General features: G+C 34.4%; 1 protein-coding gene across 6 annotated transcripts in view; it reads right to left on the reverse strand.

Annotated features, from left to right (window-relative positions):
* Positions 1-15973: 15973 nt before the first annotated feature.
* The window catches only part of ITGB8 (integrin subunit beta 8), a 73114-nt gene continuing 67669 nt past the window's right edge, over positions 15974-21418 (reverse strand). For all 6 annotated transcript variants that reach the window (XM_074340826.2, XM_019727482.3, XM_019727480.3 and 3 more), the window contains one exon: positions 15974-21418. In XM_074340826.2, coding sequence (XP_074196927.2) covers positions 21296-21418 — 123 coding nt within the window. In that variant the 3' untranslated portion in view covers positions 15974-21295.

Here is a 21418-nt window from a genome sequence, read left to right on the forward strand (position 1 = left end):
CTGTTCCTATCCCAAGCATGCAGCCCTAGGTAATTCAGAAAATGTGTGGGTATTGAGCCAAGCTTCTTGTGAAAGCATTTCTCACTCTGTTCTTTCTTGTCATCAAGTAGAATGGAAGCAGTAGCTAGATGGAGACCTGGAAAAGGGCCAGGTTGATAAGTGGAAAGGCCACTGGAGAGCAGGGCCTTCCCTAATCATGAATGCAGAAGAGAGGACAGTGTTTGGTATTTCCCCAGTCAAGATGAATAGCTTTGTTCATACATCCTACCTCCAGAGGCCTAGAAACAACCCCCAGCTATTTCTTTCTACCAGTACATTCCCTCACTTCCCTGTTAATTATCTCAATTAAATGTCCTCTTATAGAGGATCTGATTAGGGAATTCACACTGATAACTTACTAATGATTGATAAGAGCCAAATATGTTTTTAGTCTCTCAGAAGGATATTGTGCCTTAGAGATGATGCTTAGATTCAAAGGAACAAATGTTTAATGAAAGAATTTTATGAAGGTGGAAGAGATGATATTTTTTGCAAATGATTTGGTTATAAACTAGCTAGCACAAGAAAATAATAAATGGTTAGAATTTCAAAAGTAGATTGACTATAATGGAAATTTTTTACAAAATCAATAACTTTCTTATATTCAATGTATATCTACTTAAAAGATATAATGAAGGGAGTGGGTGGGGTATATTTTATTGAATAGCAAAAAAGAAAACCTTATAACATATACAGGCATAATCCTTCAAAACATTTGTGTGGCCTGTGACTAAAGCTACAGCAACATATTGAGAGGTATGAAAAAAGAATTGAACTTGCAGATTTGTACAAACATTTGTTTCTAAAGAGGTCAGTTCTTACTAAATTAATTTTTGAAATTCAAATGTAATTACTAATAGGATTTCTTTCTTGGGTGGGTATGGGAATTGATGCAAAATTCTGAATTTCATTTGGGAGAATGAAATTAGCTAAAAATATTCTGAAGTAAATTATAAAATGGAGGCATTTGCCCTAAAGTGCATAACTATCTTGATTAAAATATTGCAGTAGTGCAAGAGTAGATTGACAGTGTAATAGGTCAGATAATCACCCGAGAATAGAGAGAGTAGATGACAGATCATCACTTCATTCATGGCAGTCATAAGGAACTCATTCCTGAAGACTTCCCATTAATTCAGCAACTCACTCAAGATGAATCCTGACTTATGGCATTTCCATTTACTGAGTGAGCAGAAAATATCAATTCCCTAGGCCTCACTATTGAAGTATATTTCCCTCAGTCCTCCGTTGAAGCCAAGTACATCTCCACAGTGGCTGGGAGTGCTGGAGAATTAGCAGCGAGGCCAGCAACTTTCAGTGATAAACTGATGGGAGTTGCTGCAGAAGATCTCCAACTCCTTCATCCCTAGGGTGGACACCTCTGAGGAAAGATGTCTATACTTACTCAGGCTTACTGACTCAAGAATGTACTTCAACATACAAACAGCCATATATGACAAGCTCACAGCAAACATCATATTCAGTGGTGAAAAGCTGACAGCCTTTCCTCTGAGATCAGGAATAAGACAAGAATATTCACTCTTACCACTTCTATTCAACATAGTATTGAATGTCTTATCCAGAGCGTTTAGGCAAGAAAAAGAAATAAAAGGCATCCAAATTGGAAAGGAAGATGTAAAACTGGCACCATTTGCATATGACATAATATTATATATAAAAAATCCTAAGTGCTCCATCAAAAGTGTGTTAGAATAAACAAATTCAATAAAGTTTCAGGACATACATGCAATATATAAAAATCTGTTGTATTTCTATACACTTATATAGAACTGTCAGAAAAAGATCTAAAGAAAACAATCTCATTTACAATTGCATCAAAATGGATAAAATACTTAGGACTAAATTTAACCAAGGAGGTGAAAAACCTGTATATTAAAAACTATAAGACATTAATGAAGAAATTGAAGAAGACAAAAATAAGTGGAAAGATATTTCTTGCTCATGGATTGAAATAATCAATATTGTTAAAATGCCTATTGTACCCAAAGCAATCTACAGATTCAGCACAATCCCTATCAAAATTCTAATGGCATTCTTCAAAAAAATAGAACAGATAATCCTAAAATTTCTACGGTACCACAAAAAGCCCCTGAAGAGCCAAAACAATCTTGAGAAAGATGTACAAAGCTGGAGGCATCACACTTCCTGATTTGCAACTGTATAACAAAGTTATAGTAATTACAATAGTATGTAATTGTCTTAAAACCAGACACATAGATCAATGGAACAGAATAGATAGCCCAGTAATAAACCCACACATATATGGACAATAAATTTATGATAAATGAACCAAGAACGTAAAAGGGTGGAAGACAGTCTCATCAACAACTGGTGTTTGGGAAACTGCACAGACACATGCAAAAGAATAAAACTCAACCACTGTCTTACAACATACACAAAAATTAACTTAAAATGGATTAAAAACTTGAATATAACATCTGAAACCATAAAACTCCTAGAAGAAAACATAGGTAGTAAGCTCCTTCACGTAAGTCTTGGTGATGATTTTTTGAATCTGACACCAAAAGTAAAAGCAACTGAACAGAAGCAAAAATAAATAAGTGGGACTACATCATACTAAAAAGCTTCTGCACAGTAAAGGAAATCATCAACAAAATGGAAGACAACCTACTGAATGGGAGAAAAATGTTTGCAAATCATATATCTGATAAGGGGTTAATATCCAAAATATATAAAGAACTCGTACAACTCAGTAGCAAAAAGTAAACAACCTGATTAAAAAATGAGAAGAAGATCTGAATAGACATTTTTCCAGAAAAGAAATACAGATGGACAAGAAGTACATGAAAAGATGCTCAACATCTGTAATCATCAGGGAAATGCAAATCAAAACTACAGTGAGCTATCACCTCACACCTGTTAGAATGGCTGTTATCAAAAAGACGAAAAATAAGAAGTGTAGGTGAGCATGTGGAGAGGGAACTCTTGTACACTGTTTGTGGGAATGTAAATTGGTACAGCCACTATGGAAAACAGCGTGGTGGTTTCTAAAAAAATTTGAAATATAACTACTATATACTGCATCAGTTTCACTATGGGGTGTTTATTTGAACAAAATGAAAACACTAACTCAAAAAGATATTCACCCCCGTGTTAGTGGATCAACACCCCATGTTCACCTTCATGTTCAGCCAAGATATGGAAACAACCTAAGTGTCTATTGATGGGTGAATGGGTAAAAGGTGTGTGTGCGTGCGTGTGTGTGTGTGTGTGTGTGTGTGTGTGTAATGGAATATTAGTAAACCATAAAGAAGAATGAAATCTTGCCATTTGCAGCAACATGGATGGACCTTGAGGGCCTTATGCTAGAGTGAAATAAGTCAGAGTACTAGAGAAAGACAAATACCCATGGTCTCTCTTATATTGGAGTCTTAAAACAAGAAAAAAATACAAGCTCATAGATACAGAGAACAGATTGGTGTTTGTGAGGCAAGGCTTGGGGGTGGAGGAATGGATGAAAGGGGTAAAAAGAAAAAAATGCAATTGGTAAAAAAAGGCAGTTATATTCAAAATATTACTACACACACACACACACACACACACACACACACACACACACTTAAAAAAAATCTCCAGCTTCCTCATCCCTCGGTTAGACATCTCCTAGGACTGAGATCTACACCCACTCAGACTTAAAATCCAGTTGCCCACAGTGGTAGACTTTGATAGGCCACTCTTTTTTCATCATTTTCCCTTTATCTTTCAATTCCCCATTCCCCTATCAGTGTTTCCGCAGATAATCTCCCAAATAAAGTACCTCCACTTAGATCTTTGGGGGTGGAGGAAGCATCTTCTGGGGGAGCCCAAACTAACCCACCCGTCTGAGTTACCATTGCTGCTTCACAGATCAGGCTGCACAGACCAGAGTCATCATTTACTAGAATACGCAATGCTGTGCTACAGGTGCCACCATCAGATTATGCAACACGGGGTCACAGATGGTCTATCATTTTTTCTACTTCTGTTTTTGGAATTAGCATATTCTTGAGAGAATTTTAATTTAGAGTGCAGGCATTAAATTTCCTATACAAAGTGATGCTTTACTAACATCATAGTAGTGTATGTTTTCCAATTCCCATAATTCAAATTTATAAGCAAGAATGCAATTTCAGTTTGTGTGATTACAGTAAATTCTCATATTAGTAAAAGAAAGAATTATGCATTAAACAGTGCTGGAAAAATTAGCTAATTATTTGGGGCAAAAATAAAGTTATGCCTAACCCCATATTCAAAACAAAAGTGAATACTAAAATACTAAATTGATCAATGAATTAAATGCAAATAAAAGAAAAGTACTCTAAAGCAACTAGAAAATATTGCAGAATATCTTATCTTGGTCTGGGAAATGACTTTTTAACTATGAAAGTAATAAAATAAAATTTGAAACAATTTTAGTTATTAATATGTAAAAATGAAATGTTTCTGTGTTATAATTAACATAAACAAAGCTGAAAGGCCAATTATACAGTGGGGAAATATTTTAAGAAGTTTTGAAAAAGGGCACTAAAGCACAATATTAACATTATGGACTTTAGAGACAAATGAATAAATGCATTAGTTTAAGATTTAACTATATAGCTGTGTGACCTAATTAAACATAATAAATCTCCATTTTCTTGTTTTTTAAAGAGCAATAATAACATATCTATTCATAAATCTGTTTTGAGTAAATGAGATTACCTAGATACAGTACTTTGCAGAATGCCTGGAACATGGCAAGAGTTCAGTAAAGTCCATTTCTAAGTATTATCTTTACAACTGGTTTACATCTTTTATAAATAGTGAATCCTTGCAACATTAAAAAAAAAAGATGAACGTGTCATAGAGAAATCAAAAAAGGACATGAACAATTTACAAAAGAAGTTATTAAAATGACTAAGTGCTAGGCATTTACTGAAAGCACTTTACATGCATTCGTTATTTTAATACTTACAACAGCCTTACAAGATAAGTACTATTTGTATTTGTATTTTAACGGGATGAGGAAACTGAAGCACAGAGAAGTTAAGCAACTTGCCTGTGATCACACATCTACTATTATTATACTTATTTCTCAAGGCCTTTCAGTGAGTATCAAAAATATAATTTGAAAATTCCTTTATATAATGCAAAGTACCAAAAGCCTTTTAAGTATTTTTATAATTATTTTCTTATTAATAATAAAATTATTAAAATATTTTCTTGGTGGATATTGGTTAAATTATTTCCTCGAGAAATTCCTCTTTCCTCACGAGAATTGCAAGTAGTATAAAAATTTTGAGTGACTTGTATCATTCTATTTTATCTCCTTTCTTCTATTCAAAAACTGAAAATATTTGGTGTTTATGGAGAAGGAAACTGGGTGACTGAGGACAGGAGTGGGAGCAATACTGACTAACTTAAAAAAATTTCCAATAATGGTCTAAAATAGAAAAATTATGATATAACTAATACAGTGGAAAACTGGCAACCTAAAGGTCAGAAAAAATGGGAGGTTATGTAAGGAAAATTAACCTACTCACATAAAAAAAAATCTCAAGTATAGGGAGGCACTTCACTGTTTAGACTTAGGTGCCAGCAAGAAGTTCTAACAGCATCATCTCGAGCTTTCTGTCATTCCTCACCAACCAGGACTGCAAGGCTGAGAGTCAGCACTGGCGGTGGCAGGGATGGGCGTTCATGTGGGAAATTGCCTTGTTGCAATGAAACCTGCAAGTACACAGTAAGAGAAGCTTTCCCACAGGCCACAGAACAGAAAGACTCAGAAACTAAAATCATCAAAGCTTGTGGTTTATTGAATCAACATAAAACAGAGTGAGAAGTAAGGAAAAGACATGGGGTAGGTTAACATACTTAGAAAAGGGAAGAAGGTTAGAAGGACCTCACTATGTGAATTTTACATTACACAGTTTTGTTCCTATGTCTTATCTTTCTCTCAGCCTTATCGGCCAACCCCACCATCAGTGTAATTACAAGGACTAGAGTTGAGAGTGAGCAAGGCACTCAGCCAGTGGAAGGTGCCTGAGTCAATAAATGTTTGTGCTGTAGAAGAGACACAGGCAAGCATGTCTGGCCACAGCTGTAGGTTGCTGAGTGAGCAGTTGTAGATTTTATCTGCATGTCTCAGGCCAGAATGGGTGTCACCAATGGGTGGGACAAATTAAAGTTTCATGAATATTTGACATCTCTTTTGCCTCGTAAATATTTAGTAGAACATAAAGTTTTGGTGTCTCATGTGCCGTATGATTATTTGGTGCCTTTGGTCTTTCCATCCCCACATGTTTATCACTTATGCTCTGTTTATTTTATTGATGTCTAACCTCAGAGGTTATAAACTTACTATCTGTGCTTAACACATATTATGAGATTCTCCTGTGTCTCACAAGCTACTTGTATACTTACTATCAATATTTAATGTTTCGTATGAGTTTCATTGACTCCATTTGCTTCTCTTCTATAGGAGAACTGAATATTCTCAAATAATACTGCAAACACACCTTACAAAGGGGAGGGTATGAAGAGGGACAAAGGGATCCGGGGATATACAGAGGGAAGACTTCTGTGAGTTTGTGGAGATTAGTTCCTCAGAGTGGTATGGCTCTGCAGGAGCTGCCCAAAGGTGAACAGGTATCGTACTCCTCTTCCCTCTGGATACTTCCTACATTCCCTCTTAGCTCAAATACTCTGGATGGTCTATACTGGTTTTCATGAGTGATTTATAGAACTCTTCTTCGAGAAGACTTCACATAGCTGTAGGCTTTATAAACATTCCTTTTATAAACTATTTCATGATGTTTATTCTTCTACCATCACATCTTAACTAAAAACAATAAATTATTTACTTTAAGTTGACCAGCCTTAGCTAGAAAAACATACCAAAAATCAGAGTATCAGAGAATATAAGAAAGGGGGAATACACAGACTTTCTTAAGCAGATGGCTTTCATTATAAATTATTCAAGGTAGAATTAAGACTTGCACACAGAAGGAATGTGATGGTGGGTAACACGTAAAATTGGGATTATTCTAATCTATAATTCCTGTTGCAATTGACTTTTGTTTGTAGTTCAAGTTATACATTTGATTTTGACCATTGAATGCTATAAATCCCAGCTGAACTTTAATTAGCTGAGTTCTAATATAAGGGAGAAAAATCCCCACTGTCATTTACAGTATAAGACTTTCTTCTTTGTTTTTCATCTTGGATCATGGAAATCACCAAAGTTTTACTATTGTGTTTTAAGATTATGATCGAGTGTGTATGTGTGGGAGATAGTGTGAATCCAACATTTGGCAATTTCTGTTTACCCAGACAGTTACTTTCTATTGGTTGCCACACTAAGACAAATAAATTTCAAAAAGGAATATTTAGCAATTTTCAGTTTCTTACCCAGGTAATTTAATAATCATCTGGAGACTGTTATTAAGGCCAAAACTGAAAATGTCCAAAAGCCTAGGTGGCAAAAGACTTCCATGAAAACAAGTGCCAGTTTCATCACAGTTCATCCTGACAGTGCCAAAAGCTGCATTGTTTAGAGATCCCATACAGTTTTAATTCTAAAAGCTGGCTTTAACCGAGATGTTTTTATTTTTAATTTTTAATGAAAACTAGTTTTCTATATGTTAATGGGTTTGCTCTTCAAAGATAAGAAAATATTCAAAATGATTTTTACATATTAAGGATTATATTCCGTAATTGTTTGATAATGAAACTGGTCGTGTAAAACTATGCAAAATAGTGCTAAATTGAAGTTAATTATATGTTTATGTAATCTTGTGTTTTAGTATTTGTCTATTGAATAGCAGCTGAGTGTGTGTGTCTGGGGTAGCGGACTACAAAGAAATAGGGATTTCAACACAAGGAAGAATAATATACAGCATGTTACGGGTAATATAAATTTAGAGATGTCAAATAGGTTTTATTTTTGTATCTCCTACAAAGCTTAACAATGGGTAGCATTTATTGAATAAATAAACGTACCGTTTTATCTTATTCCTTTATCCATATTTTTACAAAGGATTTTCAGAGAAACAGGAGGTTCTCTTTATCTTTGCAGTTTATCAAAAAGAAATGAGCACAGTTTTCCAGAATTGTTCCAAGAGCAGTAAGGGTGGGAGGAGGATTATCTATGAGCATAACATGACTGGAATCTCCCCAGAACTAGAACAAGAAATTCCCTGTGTTATTGTACTAGGAGAAAAATACCAATTGTGATACTCAGATATTATGCTACCCTGTCTTCCCAGTATTCTCCTCCATTGACTATTATCTCCATCCACTGACCCCAGCAACTTCTCCCTCTCCTTGACATGGCTTCTTGCTAATAAAAAATGGATTGGAAGAGTGCTCATGTCCAAATGATTGGCCCATGAAGAGGGAATTTAGATAACTCGAGGAAGGTTCATGGAGGAAGTAGAATTAGACCTTGAAGGCAGACAGTGTTCCAGATAGGTGAAGGGAAAAGAGCACTGTGGGTCAAAGGATGAGCATCGGTCAAGCAAGATAACGAGGTACCACAGCTTAGGGTTTGTGATTGCACCTTGTGCAAATATGGTTGACTATATGGAGTGAGATTGTATGGTGGAGGGTCTTTAAAAGCAGCTAGGTTAGTTCAACATTAAAAAAATATCAGTGAGTGTAAATCATCATATCAATAAGCTAAAAAAGAAAAAAACATGATCATGTGAATAGATACAGTAAATACACTTCATATTCTATCATAAAATAACTCTCAGAAAATGAGGAACAGAAAGGAATTTCCCCAATTTGAAAAAGGATATAAATATAAAAGCCTACAACTAATACCTTAATGGTGAAAGACTGAATGCCTTTACCCAAGAGTTGGAGACAATGCAAAGTGTCTGCTCTCATCATTCCTATTCAACATTGTACTGGAGGTCCTAGCCAGTGTGGTCGGGCAAGATAAAGAAATAAAAGTAGATTGGAAAGGAAGAAATAATATTTTTATTTACTGGTGACATGATTGTCTAAATAGGAAATCCTCCTAAAATCTATGAAAAAGATACTAAAACTAATAAGTGAGTTTAACAAGGTCAAAAGATAAAAGGTCAATGTACAAAAATTAATTGCATTTCTCTATACTGACAATGGAAAATTAAAAATTGAAATTAATAAAACGGTACCATTACAATTTCATTAAAATATAAAATACATAGGGATCAAGCTAACAAAATATATATATAAGATTTATATGATGAAAACTGTAAATCATTAATGGGAGAAATCAAAGAACAACATCTAACTAAATGGAAATATATCTTGTTCATGGACCAGAGGAATCAAAATTATTAAGGTGTCGATTCTCCCCAAATTGATCTATATTCAGCAGAGTCCTAATCAAAAACTCAACAAGCTTTTATATAGAAACTGTAAAATGTATTTTAAAATGTATATAGAAAGCAAAGTACTCAGAATAGCCAAAGAAATTTTGACAATGTAAAACAAAGCTGGAGAATTCATACTACATCATACTACATGATCTAAAGATTCATACTATAAATATGAGTAACAAAGCCAATTTAATATGGGCATAGGATCGACAAATAAGTCAATGGAGTAAAAATGTCTGGAAATAGAACCATACACATATAGTCAATTGTTTTTTTTTTAAACAAAGGTGCCAAGTTTATTTAATGGAAAAAGAATAGTCTTTCTAAGAAATGATACTGAAACAATTAGACTTTCAAAAAATGAACTTATAGTATAATTTTGAAAACCTCAAAAGTGTACTATATATCTAAAAGTAAAACCTGAATTTATAAAACTTCTAGACAGAAACATAGGGAAAAAAAATCCTTTGACCTTTCATTAGGCCAAGATTTCTTAGATATGACCAAAAGCATGAACCACAAAAGAAAAAAAAAAGAGACAAATTGAACTTCATAAAAACATAAAATTTCTTCTCTTGAATGATTTCTGTTTAAATGGAAAACAAGCCAAAAGCTGGGAGAAAAAAATTGAAAAAACACCTATCTTATAATATAAAGGACGTATACCCAAAGTATATAAATAACTCTTTTAACTCAACAAGAAGAAAAATAACCCATTTTTAAAAACAGACTGAAGGTTTGAACAAAGAAAATATATAGGAAGAAACTTTAATTGCATATTTATCTTTTATTAATAAAGGCACTTTAAAAGATGATGTATATGGTTACCATTCTAGTCCTCCAATTTTGACTCAAAGAGATCTACATACTTTTTATCCAGATAGACTCAATGCCATCAGAGGACAAGGTAATGAAATCTTGAAGCTTAATAACTTGTCCTTTACAATTTGTCCAAGAGCAAAGGAGAGCAGTTTTTAAATGTTAATTTGGTCATTTGAAATGTTGAATAACAGCCTGTATGTTTTTTTTTTTTTTTAAATAAAAGTTCTTAGTCAAACAAAAGGAAGCTATGACATTGCCAAGTGAAAAGTAAATCTATGTTTACAAAATCAATTTGTAGATTTAGGTGAATATTTTTCATGCAAAGTAATCTCATATTCTAAAGTCATTAAAATATAAACTCCAATTAATTTAAAAAATATAATAAACAGTATTATTGAACATGTTTTCAATACATGCATTTAGTTCTTTTGAGAGGAGAGGGAGATGTTATATCCAAAATTATTCTTAAGCATAGTCTGATATTGTTTTGATATTTGAAAGGAAAAATGGTATTTATTTATTCTGTTTCAAATTATACCCTAACCTATAGAATAAGAATAGGCACTTAGAATTAGGATAGACACACCTAGTCTTGGCATTTATCCCCTTTAGGTTTCCTGGGAGGTGATAGGACCAAAACCTTATTTGTTATCAGCACTAATCTGTGATGAAGTCTCTCTCTGGCATGAGCCAGGCATCAGACTTCTCTGTCCCCCAGATATAGGGAATATATTTCAAGGCTCCGAGTGGTTTCCTTGAAGCCCCACTAGGCTGGAGGTTAGAGAGAATATCGCCTACCCTATACACAAAGAGTGGAGTAGAGACAAAGCAAGAATCTCTCAAAAAAATATATAATTTAAATCTCCTTTCCTTCCCATCTCTGCTCCCTCTTTATATCCTCCATGGCCCCAGGGAGCTGGAGTCCAAGAACAGGTTCTCAGTTTCTTATGTTTTTGGTCTACCTGATGCTTACATACACATACTCATATGTATACATTTTCTTTCTTTTCCTTTTCTAATCTCACATTAAAGCAGAAATACTACCAAAATAAACGCTAAATTTAGTGGACTAGAGGCAGATTTAGCTACATGCCTGTAGAGCTACTTTTTGGGTTTTTCCCCCCACAAGATGAGATAAAACTGGATCTAGGGTAAGGGAGAAAGGGATGTTTTAGACCTGAGCGAAAAGGAGTAAACAAATGTGCTTCCTGAAAATGAGAGGGAGAGGAAGGCTTTTCTAATCCAGTAACCAGGGAGTGGAAGTGTGACTGTCTCACTTGTGTTCCCTGAAGGTAACAGAAAGACCTGGACACCTGTAAGTGCTCTGAATACAGAGGCGGGAAAGAAATTGTACACTTGGGTGGAGATGAGTGTATGAAGAGAAGGTTTAGTCCTCTGACGAAGCTGGAATTCCACAGACCGTGTTACGAATTTCCCTGCTATTCAGGATAGTGGAGAAGGTCCTCTGACTGTTTCATGCAGGCACCCAAATCTACACACATTTAGCTTTTGGGAAGAATAGAGAGTTTCAGTGACAGAAAAAAATGAGAATTGGCTGCGGATAATAAAAGTGTTTAATGTGGGCCTCCATAGGCATTGGCGATGTCAGGCTTGTTATAAAAAATAATTGAAGTTAACCTTATTTTTTTAAACAACATGCCAGACAATCGTTTTATTACTTTGATTTTAACTACAACAAAGAACAGACAGATTTTGAGCACAATGTTTTCTCAGGGACATGACTGAAGGGCTCACTAAAAGCAACATCATTGACTCACACGACACCTAATTGAGTACCTGCACTGAGTACTGGGTATTAGGTACTGGCCTAGGTGCACTGGAAGCATAATCTTTAACTGTGGTCTCCTGATGCTAGTTTTCACTCTTTATGGAAATGGTTCTCAGACTTTGGCAGGCATCAGAATTGCTTAGCTTGTTAAAACACAGATCACTGGGCTCCATTCCCAGAGTTTCTGCTTGAGAAGATTTGCGGTGGAGACCAAAAATCTGCATTTCTAACAAGTTTTCATGCGACACTGATGCTCTGGGTCTGGAGACTCCTCTTTGAAAACTATGGATTTATAGATTATCCTGAATTTAATAGGGGAAAATGTAGAGAAAAATTGTTGTTAATGGCAAATTAAGGTTTTCTTAAGTGGATAAGTATCTCTCATGACTTTTAAGGATGATTAGAGTGTATTTGGTGGTCATAACAATAGAAAAACAACGCAGAGAATGACAAAGCCCAATAAAGAAAGTTTCCCTCTCATCACTATAGTCTGAGAAATTTTTTAAACCTTAAAGCAATTCATTGGGAGAAGTCTAAACAGCACTGGGCCCTAAGTACTAAATGATGCAGCATTCCAAATAAATGCTAAAGGATTGCCAAGCTGAAAGCCAAGGTGCCATTTGTTTTTCGCCTGCAGCCCACCACTGCTTCTAATTAGGATCAAAATATTGGTATATAAAGAACGAGATAAAACTAGATACTGTGTGTCTTGAAGATAGGTTTATTTTGATAATATCGAAAGCATGATCATTGGCATGGTTTAAAAATTCACAGCTTTAGTTTTGTCTGGCCAAATCTTTTGATGCAGTTAGAATTTAGTCTAAATGTCACGGATTGGCAAGAACATGTGTGAGACCATATTGGGAGTTTTATCCAATTTTGATAGAAGTCTGTAGTGTCTTTTGGAGTTGGCATCAGAATTTTCTTTGACTTGCTGTTTTTCTTATCACCTATATCTAGGCAGTCCCCACGTTCTCTCAAATCTTCCTTGTACTAGTCGCCCATATTTCCTCCCTTTCCTTCCTCATGAAAAATTTTCCAGGCTTATTTGACTGACTCCTCTTTGTCACAATTTGAAACGCTCCCCTGTTGTACCTTAGACTAATCCAAACCTTCCCAACATAAACATTTCTTTCTATATTTGCTCCTTTTCCTATGCCATTATAAAATGCAACTCTCTCCCATTCAAAAAAATTTATTTAACCAATCTCCTCTTTTTGAATACAAAAGTTGTTAACCAGTGTTTTATATTTGGAATTATATCCTGCGCATTCTTTTTCTCAATAAACTTACGAGCTATGATTATGGCACATTCATGGATGGGATATATTCACCTATTAAAACAGTTGTTTAAATCTTGACATGGACGATGTTTAAAATGTTTTCGAAAATGAAAAATCTTTATACCAAACTATTTATAGCACATCTTTCCTAGTGACAAACATCTATCATCTATCTATCTATCTATCTATCTATCTATCTATCTATCTATCTATCTGTCACAATGGTCAACTCTGGGTGGTTGTATTGGAGTAACATGCATTTTAGGATATTTTACAATAAATATGCATCATCAGTACAATAAAAGTTGTAAAGTGCATAATAAAATAAAATGAACATATGCCCTCATGTGAAAGTGATTGCTAGTAGGAAGTGGGAGTTTGACTTTTTTTTTCTGCTTGTATACTTCCATTTTTTTTTTTTTTTTTTTTTTTTAAGATTTTATTGGGGAAGGGGAACAGGACTTTATTGGGGAACAGTGTGTACTTCCAGGACTTTTTTTCCAAGTCAAGTTGTTGTCCTTTCAATCTTAGTTGTGGAGGGTGCAGCTCAGCTCCAGGTCCAGTTGCCTGTTGCTAGTTGCAGGGGGCGGAGCCCACCATCCCTTGAGGGAGTCGAACCGTCAACCTGGGAGCTCAGCAGCAGCTCAGCTCAAGGTGCCGTGTTCAATCTTAGTTGCAGGGGGCGGAGCCCACCATCCCTTGCAGGACTCGGGGAGTTGAACTGGCAACCTTGTGGTTGAGAGCCCACTGGCCCATGTGGGAATCGAACTGGCAGCCTTTGTTTTTAGGAACATAGAGCTCTAACCGCCTGAGCCACCGGGCCGGCCCCTACTTCCATTTTTTTACACTAGTACTGAATAGTAATTAAATTTAGTATTAAGTATCATTTAATAGCATTAAATATTTAATAGTATTAGATAGTATTTACATTTAGTATCAGAAGGTATAAAATTAATGTTTAATTAAAAATTATATTTAGTTTATGTAAATATATGCTAAATCATATATAATTCTAATATCACTTTTCTGTGCAAAAGCTTCAGGGCTTGCTTTTCCTAGTAATCAAAGTTCAAATCTCTTAGCCTGGAAATCAAGCTCTCCATAACCTAGGACCTGTACGTTATTGCCTTTCATTATCCAGTGCTGCACCTCAACAATATTTCAGTGTTCTTGGATGGAATCCCCATTCTTTTCTGCTTCACCATTCCCCTAGCTTTCCTTGACCTCACCTTTCTGCATGTTCACACTCACCTTTCCTCCAACGCTTAGGCCCAATGCTATCCTCCATGGACCTGATCTAGTCTAACTCTAGCATCTGAGTGCACTTACCATTTTGTTTTTCATTTTCAAGATCTATTTACTTCTTCCTGTTTAGTATTTGTACACATATATTATTAGCTCCTTAACTTTATTTATTGTATATGTTTTGTGGGAAGTGGGGACATAGTTAAACTATGTAAAATCTATCTTCATATATGATCAGTCATTTATGAGGAGAAAAGCAGATCTGGGTATGAATCCTGCATTGGCCACTTGCTGGCTGCACTTATACAAGGTCCTTAACCTCTGTGCCTTGTATTCCTTATTTGAAAATTTGAGGGAAATGGTATTTAGTATTGCTAAGGATTCAGTGAGGCAATTATATAAAGAATGCATCATTACAGATTATCTGATATAACATCAAATGTAGTGGTTTAGCTAAAAAGAGATTGTTTCCCTACCAGGGATGTCTTGAGGTGAGCATTTGATGGCTGGAAGGGAAGCTCTGACAATTCCTTTGCTAAGACAGCTGCTTCAGTTGTCCCAGGCAACGAAAAGAGGGAAAAAGAAAGTGAGATCTGGGGTTGCAGATCTCATTTCTTCTCCCATTCCACTGACCAACATTAGTCCTATAACTACATTGAGCTGCAAAGGAGTACGGGTAGTTAAGTCTCAGTTGTGTGCTCTACTGAAACTCAGGAGATGGGTCGTATTACTAAATGGGGAAGGGAAGAAAGGGGCCAAACAAGAGTCACAACAAAATCAGGATTCTGAGTCTCAGAGACTAGCTCACACCCAGCTGGGATGAATTCTCAACATGAAAGACCTTGTGAGACCTTCTGATAGCCAGCACACCCTTCTTTCTATAGATTTGCTACACATACCTTTTCCTTCAAACTCTTAAAACTCGTAAAGGACAGGGAATCTGCCTACATGTCTTATTTAACTTTTAATGTGTTCCCTCATCTGTTTTACTCTCTCCCTTAGATTAAATTAAGAAGAATCACAACATGGGTATTCCATAAATTTCAGTAGTTTAATTAAATAAGGCTTTGGAGAATGTACTGTTGAGTTTATGAACACGCTATATTTGTATCAAGGTGATGGTAGAAATCTCTGACTGGTAGAAAAAAACCTGATTTATCTTTTAGTTAATTTTTCAGTTCTTTGTAATTAGGATATTCCTTCTGCTTCCATTATTGAGTAGCTATCAAAAGGGAAATAGAGCAATTAGGATGGCCCCACACCTTTATCATTGGCCCTGCAATTTTCTAAAAGTAGTTTTTGGGATTATGTAACAACCTCTACCAGTGACAATATATCAATGTTATTACATTTCTCCATGTGACAGTGTGCTGTTGTCTGACAGCTCTGAGGGTCATTTGCACACAATGTTAAATAAAAGAGAATTCTTCGATCTTTACATTTTTATTTTAAAACAAACTTTTATATTGATTAACATCTACTTTTAAACAGAATGATGCATTAATTAAATGCCTTGTCATAACTGTTATAAGCTCTGTCAGAAAAATAGACATCTTACAACTACAGTGTCAGCTCTTTAATAAATACATAAAACAACTTAGTAGTCAGTCAGAATTATATAAACAGCTTCATAGTTTATTATGTGAAATTATCATATACCCCAATCGTCTGTGTTAAGACCATTTAATTTTAAATATATTTCAAAGCCAGAAATAATAAACTTGTTTAATGAGAATTTGTTTCTTAGAGCTATTTTATAATCAAATATTTTAATTTAAAAATACACTCTACTTATTTTTTTTTAACAAAGGCAAGACTTGTTAAATGAAACAAATAAGGTTATATTACTGATAATTTAAAAACATTTCTAAATTATTTTGCAGAGGTTTAAATAACTTTAATGAAGTAGCTGGTAAATGTAAAATAGTTTTAAAGGTATGTTAAAGATACACAAAATGAATTTCTATATTAATATGTGCAAATTTGTATTTTCTTATAATTTAGAATTAAAATATTTTATATTCAATATTCTTAATAAGATTTATGTACCATACTTGTCATTGTGTGACATTAATATCAAAATCACATTTATCTGTGGTACAGTGTAAAGTTAGTAAAAGTTCTTTATAGATATAAATCACATTTTCCATCCTTGGTGACTGCAGTGTTTTCTTTTTTATTTTATTTTTTTTATTGTGGTTTAAGTAATTTTAACTGAAGTAGGTTGTAGAGGTTAGAAACCTGATTAATAGAGTTAGCTTACAAAGATAAATTTTATGCAGGAAAATATTACAGGTAGATAAAAGAGTAGTGTTGTTACTCTCAGGTATTTCATTAACAGCTGCCCAGATAGCTGAACAATTGTTTAATATAAATCTAATAATTTAAATACATCGTTTCATGACAGTCATTACATGAGCCTGAAGGCAAATTTATCAGAGGTAAAGAAACCAATAAAAAGAACAGGAATGTTAAAGAAGAATAAAAAAATAGGACTCAAAGGGAAAGGTTTTTTTCCTACAGCACTGATTGGTTGTATATATTATTTCTCCTGTCATTGACATAAGACATACAAGAGTCTGCAAAATCTAATTATAATGGTTTCCTGTAATATCCTTCCAGTTAATTCTGTTTAAAAGCGAGATGATATTGTAAAAGTATTCTTTTCAAAGGAATAGAAAGAATAAAAATTTGTTAACAAAACTGTGAAAAACCAAATCATTCTTGTCAGTTAAGTTAGGGTTTGCAGAAATCATAGACACTAGTATAAAGTGTAAACAGGAGGCTGAAAGAGCTTTAATAACGTACAGGTGTGCAGGATCTGAGCTCATAATCAGTCAGGTTCCAGATTGAACTGTATGTGATTCAGTTGTCCTGAAAACTGGCTCATATGTTATCAAATGAATTTTCAAATATTTGTAAGAAAGGAATGTGCCTATACCCATGAACATTTAGTTAAAAATGAATTAGTGTAATATTTATTCAAGCACAACTTTCAACACTGCGTCTAACATGCCAATGATTTCAAGATACATCACAATTTCAGAGATGTCATATGAAAAAGTGGATGGCTCATAATCAATGAGATATAAATATGTATAATCAGTTATCCATAATAAATTTTTCATAAAGAAAATAGAAAAGGGAAGTGATCTGAAAGAATGCTAGTAGTTCTATTTTTCTTTGAAAATACATTTTGGTTTACATTGTATGAAATGGAGTTCTTAAGGTCAATATTGATAAGGATAGTTATAAATTAAATGTTAAAAGTAAATAATACTAAATACAATATGCATATGCTTCAACTCCCACATAGCTATATTTCACTTGAAACTTTTATTAAAATATATAGCTCTCAAATGCTTTCAAACTGAAAGAATCTCTAACAGTTGTGAAAATTTTAAATTCTTACTTTTTAAAGGGTCTGTCTTTGTTCAGTGCATAGATTCAAATGAGTTTTAAAATCATTAAGAGACGTTTGGAAATGAAGAACATTATACTATTACATTTGGTTATTTTTTCACAATTAGGCTTATTGAGTTTGAAGTGTTAGGGCAGTCCCTTAAGAAAACTGAGCGGAAAAAACAGGAGTAAGGAAAGGAAGTAAAAGCCATTAAGTCTAATTTGCTATACTAGGTACCTGGAGGAATATAATTCTATGAAGAAAAATTTTCATAGTCCGTCATAAAAATATTTCATTGTCTCATGGATACCTGTTGTCATACATAAGAATATCTTCAATGAAGATTAAGTATATATTTAAAATATTTGGAATTTATTCTTCAGTGAAGTGTTGCATCTGATGCATACATTATTTTTAATTATGAGTTTTGAAAAATTCGCTTCTAGAGAAATCTATTCTGTTTAACTTTAGATTTCTTTAATCGTTATTAACCAACGTTATATTGAACATTTAGGATATCATCAGATTTTTGGTGAACTTTTGAGTCTTATGGAGAATATCTATGGGTTTTTAAATATTCATAAATTTAAGAAAAGATATCAAATGCTTATAAATCCATGTACACTGCAGTATAGACGTCCCCAGAGAAATAACATGCATACAGTTATATTGTAGTGTGTGTATGGCACATTTCTAAATCATTACATACTTTAGGGCACAGAAATGCTGTCGTACCGAAAGTGGTCAAGTTCTTTGTTAACCATTTAAAATTTCATTATTTGTGTTTAACGTCAGTGAATCTCAAAAGGCTCCTGTGTTCATATTAGTTGAAAATAGGCTCTATTTACAAATATTATTTAATCTAAGAATACCCTGTTTTCCCTTACCTTTTAATTAATTCTAACTTGACAAATATTAATTCTCTTCTCACAAGCTATTATACAAGAAAATATCAATTATTCAAGTAAAATATAAGCTCTAAAATCCTTAAGAATTAGATTTTTAAGTAAAAAAAGAAAGCACAAGACATCACAAGCATAATGACAGTCATCATTTAGCATTGAACTGCCTATCAGGAAGTTTGTTCCTTCCTGTGATAACAGCCTCGGTCCATCATAAATTAGTGCAAACTAATGAGAGTGTAAAAATATAAACCCTGAATTTTTAGGGGTTTCATTTTATTATGCTTTTTCGAGTAATTCATTCCACATGAAAATTAGTTTATGAACATCGTAATGTTCTTTTTTTAAATTGTCAGCATTTGAATAAATGGATAATTTCTTCTTTTTCCTCTTGGGGGTCTGTCAACTATCCACTTATTTTCCTTTTAAAGAAGGATGCTCTGTGTGACAGACAGGCTGCGATATGATTTTTACGTTATCCTTGGTGATCCAGGGCATCTTACACAAGTGAGTCACAGTACTGAATTCTATCCATGTCCCCAGTCTCATCTAGGGAAGGAAATACAGTTCAACTTAGAGTCCTAATTGCTTGGCTTTGGGGGCCAGCTAATGGAACTGCTCTGTCTGTTGGCTCCAGAACAACCTGTTTTAAAAGGCTCGTTAGGGTAGAATATGGGGTGAGGGTTTGTCTTCATTGAAATGCAAATATCTATGATTAACTCAAGTGCTGGAAGATAGCAAATCTGGGAAGTTAATTATAAGAAGACATTGTTGTCATAGGAAAAGCTTTGTACTGCACACAGAACTGTTGGACTTCTAGCCAGTAAAACCAGACTAAGTCTGTAGGGATATGGTAACTGTGAAGAAGTTTCCATTGGGGAAGGTAAAAAGCTCATGGTCTCTGCATCAATCTCTGGGGCTGAGCTCTGCACAACTCTAGGGGGTGCTGTTCACACAGGCTAAGGTGCGAATGGGTTTCCCTGTAGTTAGCGCCTCAAAGTTGATTAGCAGGAAAGATTGGAAGCCAGTCATGGCCAATTCAGTTTGAATTACTCTTTTCTGCTTTGCTTTGAAATTTTCTCATGCCCATATACTTAAGACTTCAGTAAATCCCATTTAACAATACTTGCCAATTGGATATTTCAAAGGCTCAAGAGGTAGAATGATATTATACAATGAACACTAGTCTGTCAATAAGAAGATAGGAGTTCTCATTGAATGCTGCCACTTAATCACTGGGAAGGTTTTTGAGAAATCATTTCAACTTGCTGAGCCTTGTTTCCCTGACTAACTAAAAGGGTGAATTAATTAGCTTATTTCTCAGATACTGTCTGCCCTTCAATTGCAGACTTTTAGAATTCTGGCAACTGGTGTTGAGGTGATACAGGGAAATAATATCCTTAGGCTTCATGGAAGGGCAAAAGTAATATAACTTTTAATTTGAAAAATGCTAATAGCTACTTGGAGCAAATATCTGAGAAAATGTATTCAAAAGTGTGGCAGTTTGTTTGAGGCAGAGTTTCTAAATATCTTGTGAATTTTAACGTGATGATTAGCTAAATGAAATGGTGAAACAGTCCATCCAGTTTACCAGGTAAGAAGATATAAAACTCCACATCTGCAAGCAAGGAAGCTGCTCAAATTTTGATGTGAAATAAAAGTGTCCCTTATTAAACATTCAGCTTTTAAAACCAGTATTCTAATAAAGTGACATTGTATTAGGTTTTTATGGCAGTAGTAACTTAGCACTTATTTAATCCAGTCATCTGTGACATAAACTTATAAGAAAGAAAACCAAAATATAAAAGCAAAGAGGAGAGAATACTGGATTTAGTATCCATCTGGTCAAAAGAAGAAAAGAAACCACACACATAAAACTACTCAGTTTCAAAAGCAATGTCCCTCAAGACTTAAGGTTTCATCTCTTCACCTCTTGCATGAGTGAAACACTAACCATTTATTTATCTGGCTATTCTTGTCTCTTCACTGCCAATTATTGAAGTGTTTGGCAACATTAATATAACTGCCTTCATTATTGTTTTCCTTTGCATGTTGCATGCAGGGATTACTGTACCCTTGTAGTGATACAATGCCAAAACCGTCTCATAGCATTGCGTCTCTCTGGGAAGCACAGGAACGGCAGGTACCTGTAAAGTGTAATCAGTGCTCTTCAGATGATCTACATTCTATGCTGACCTAAATAAGTTATATATTACAGTAAAGTGCTACAATGACACTAGTCTCAAACAGTAGTAAGACACATGTTTTCTCTGAAGAATTCAGCAGCGTTGTGAGTCACATGGTGATGAGGATGCTTGTCAGTCGACAACCAGCAGCTGGCATGATCTGGAACAATCTGTCTCCTCCTGTGACTTCTACAATTATAATTTTTAGGAGCAATTATTAAAAATCCAGTTTCCCATAAAGTACTTTTTATCTTTTTAGAAGTTGCACCTGAAAGTTTCATGAGCATTTAATTTGCTGATATCCATTTTTATTTCTTCAGGTTTCTCACGTCGGTAGGTTACTGCTCTTGTGCAAACACTTTGCAGAATCAACTTGTC

Source organism: Rhinolophus sinicus, chromosome 4 (assembly GCF_057876585.1).
Source record: "Rhinolophus sinicus isolate RSI-liver-muscle chromosome 4, RSI-T2T, whole genome shotgun sequence".
Lineage (NCBI taxonomy): Eukaryota > Metazoa > Chordata > Mammalia > Chiroptera > Rhinolophidae > Rhinolophus > Rhinolophus sinicus.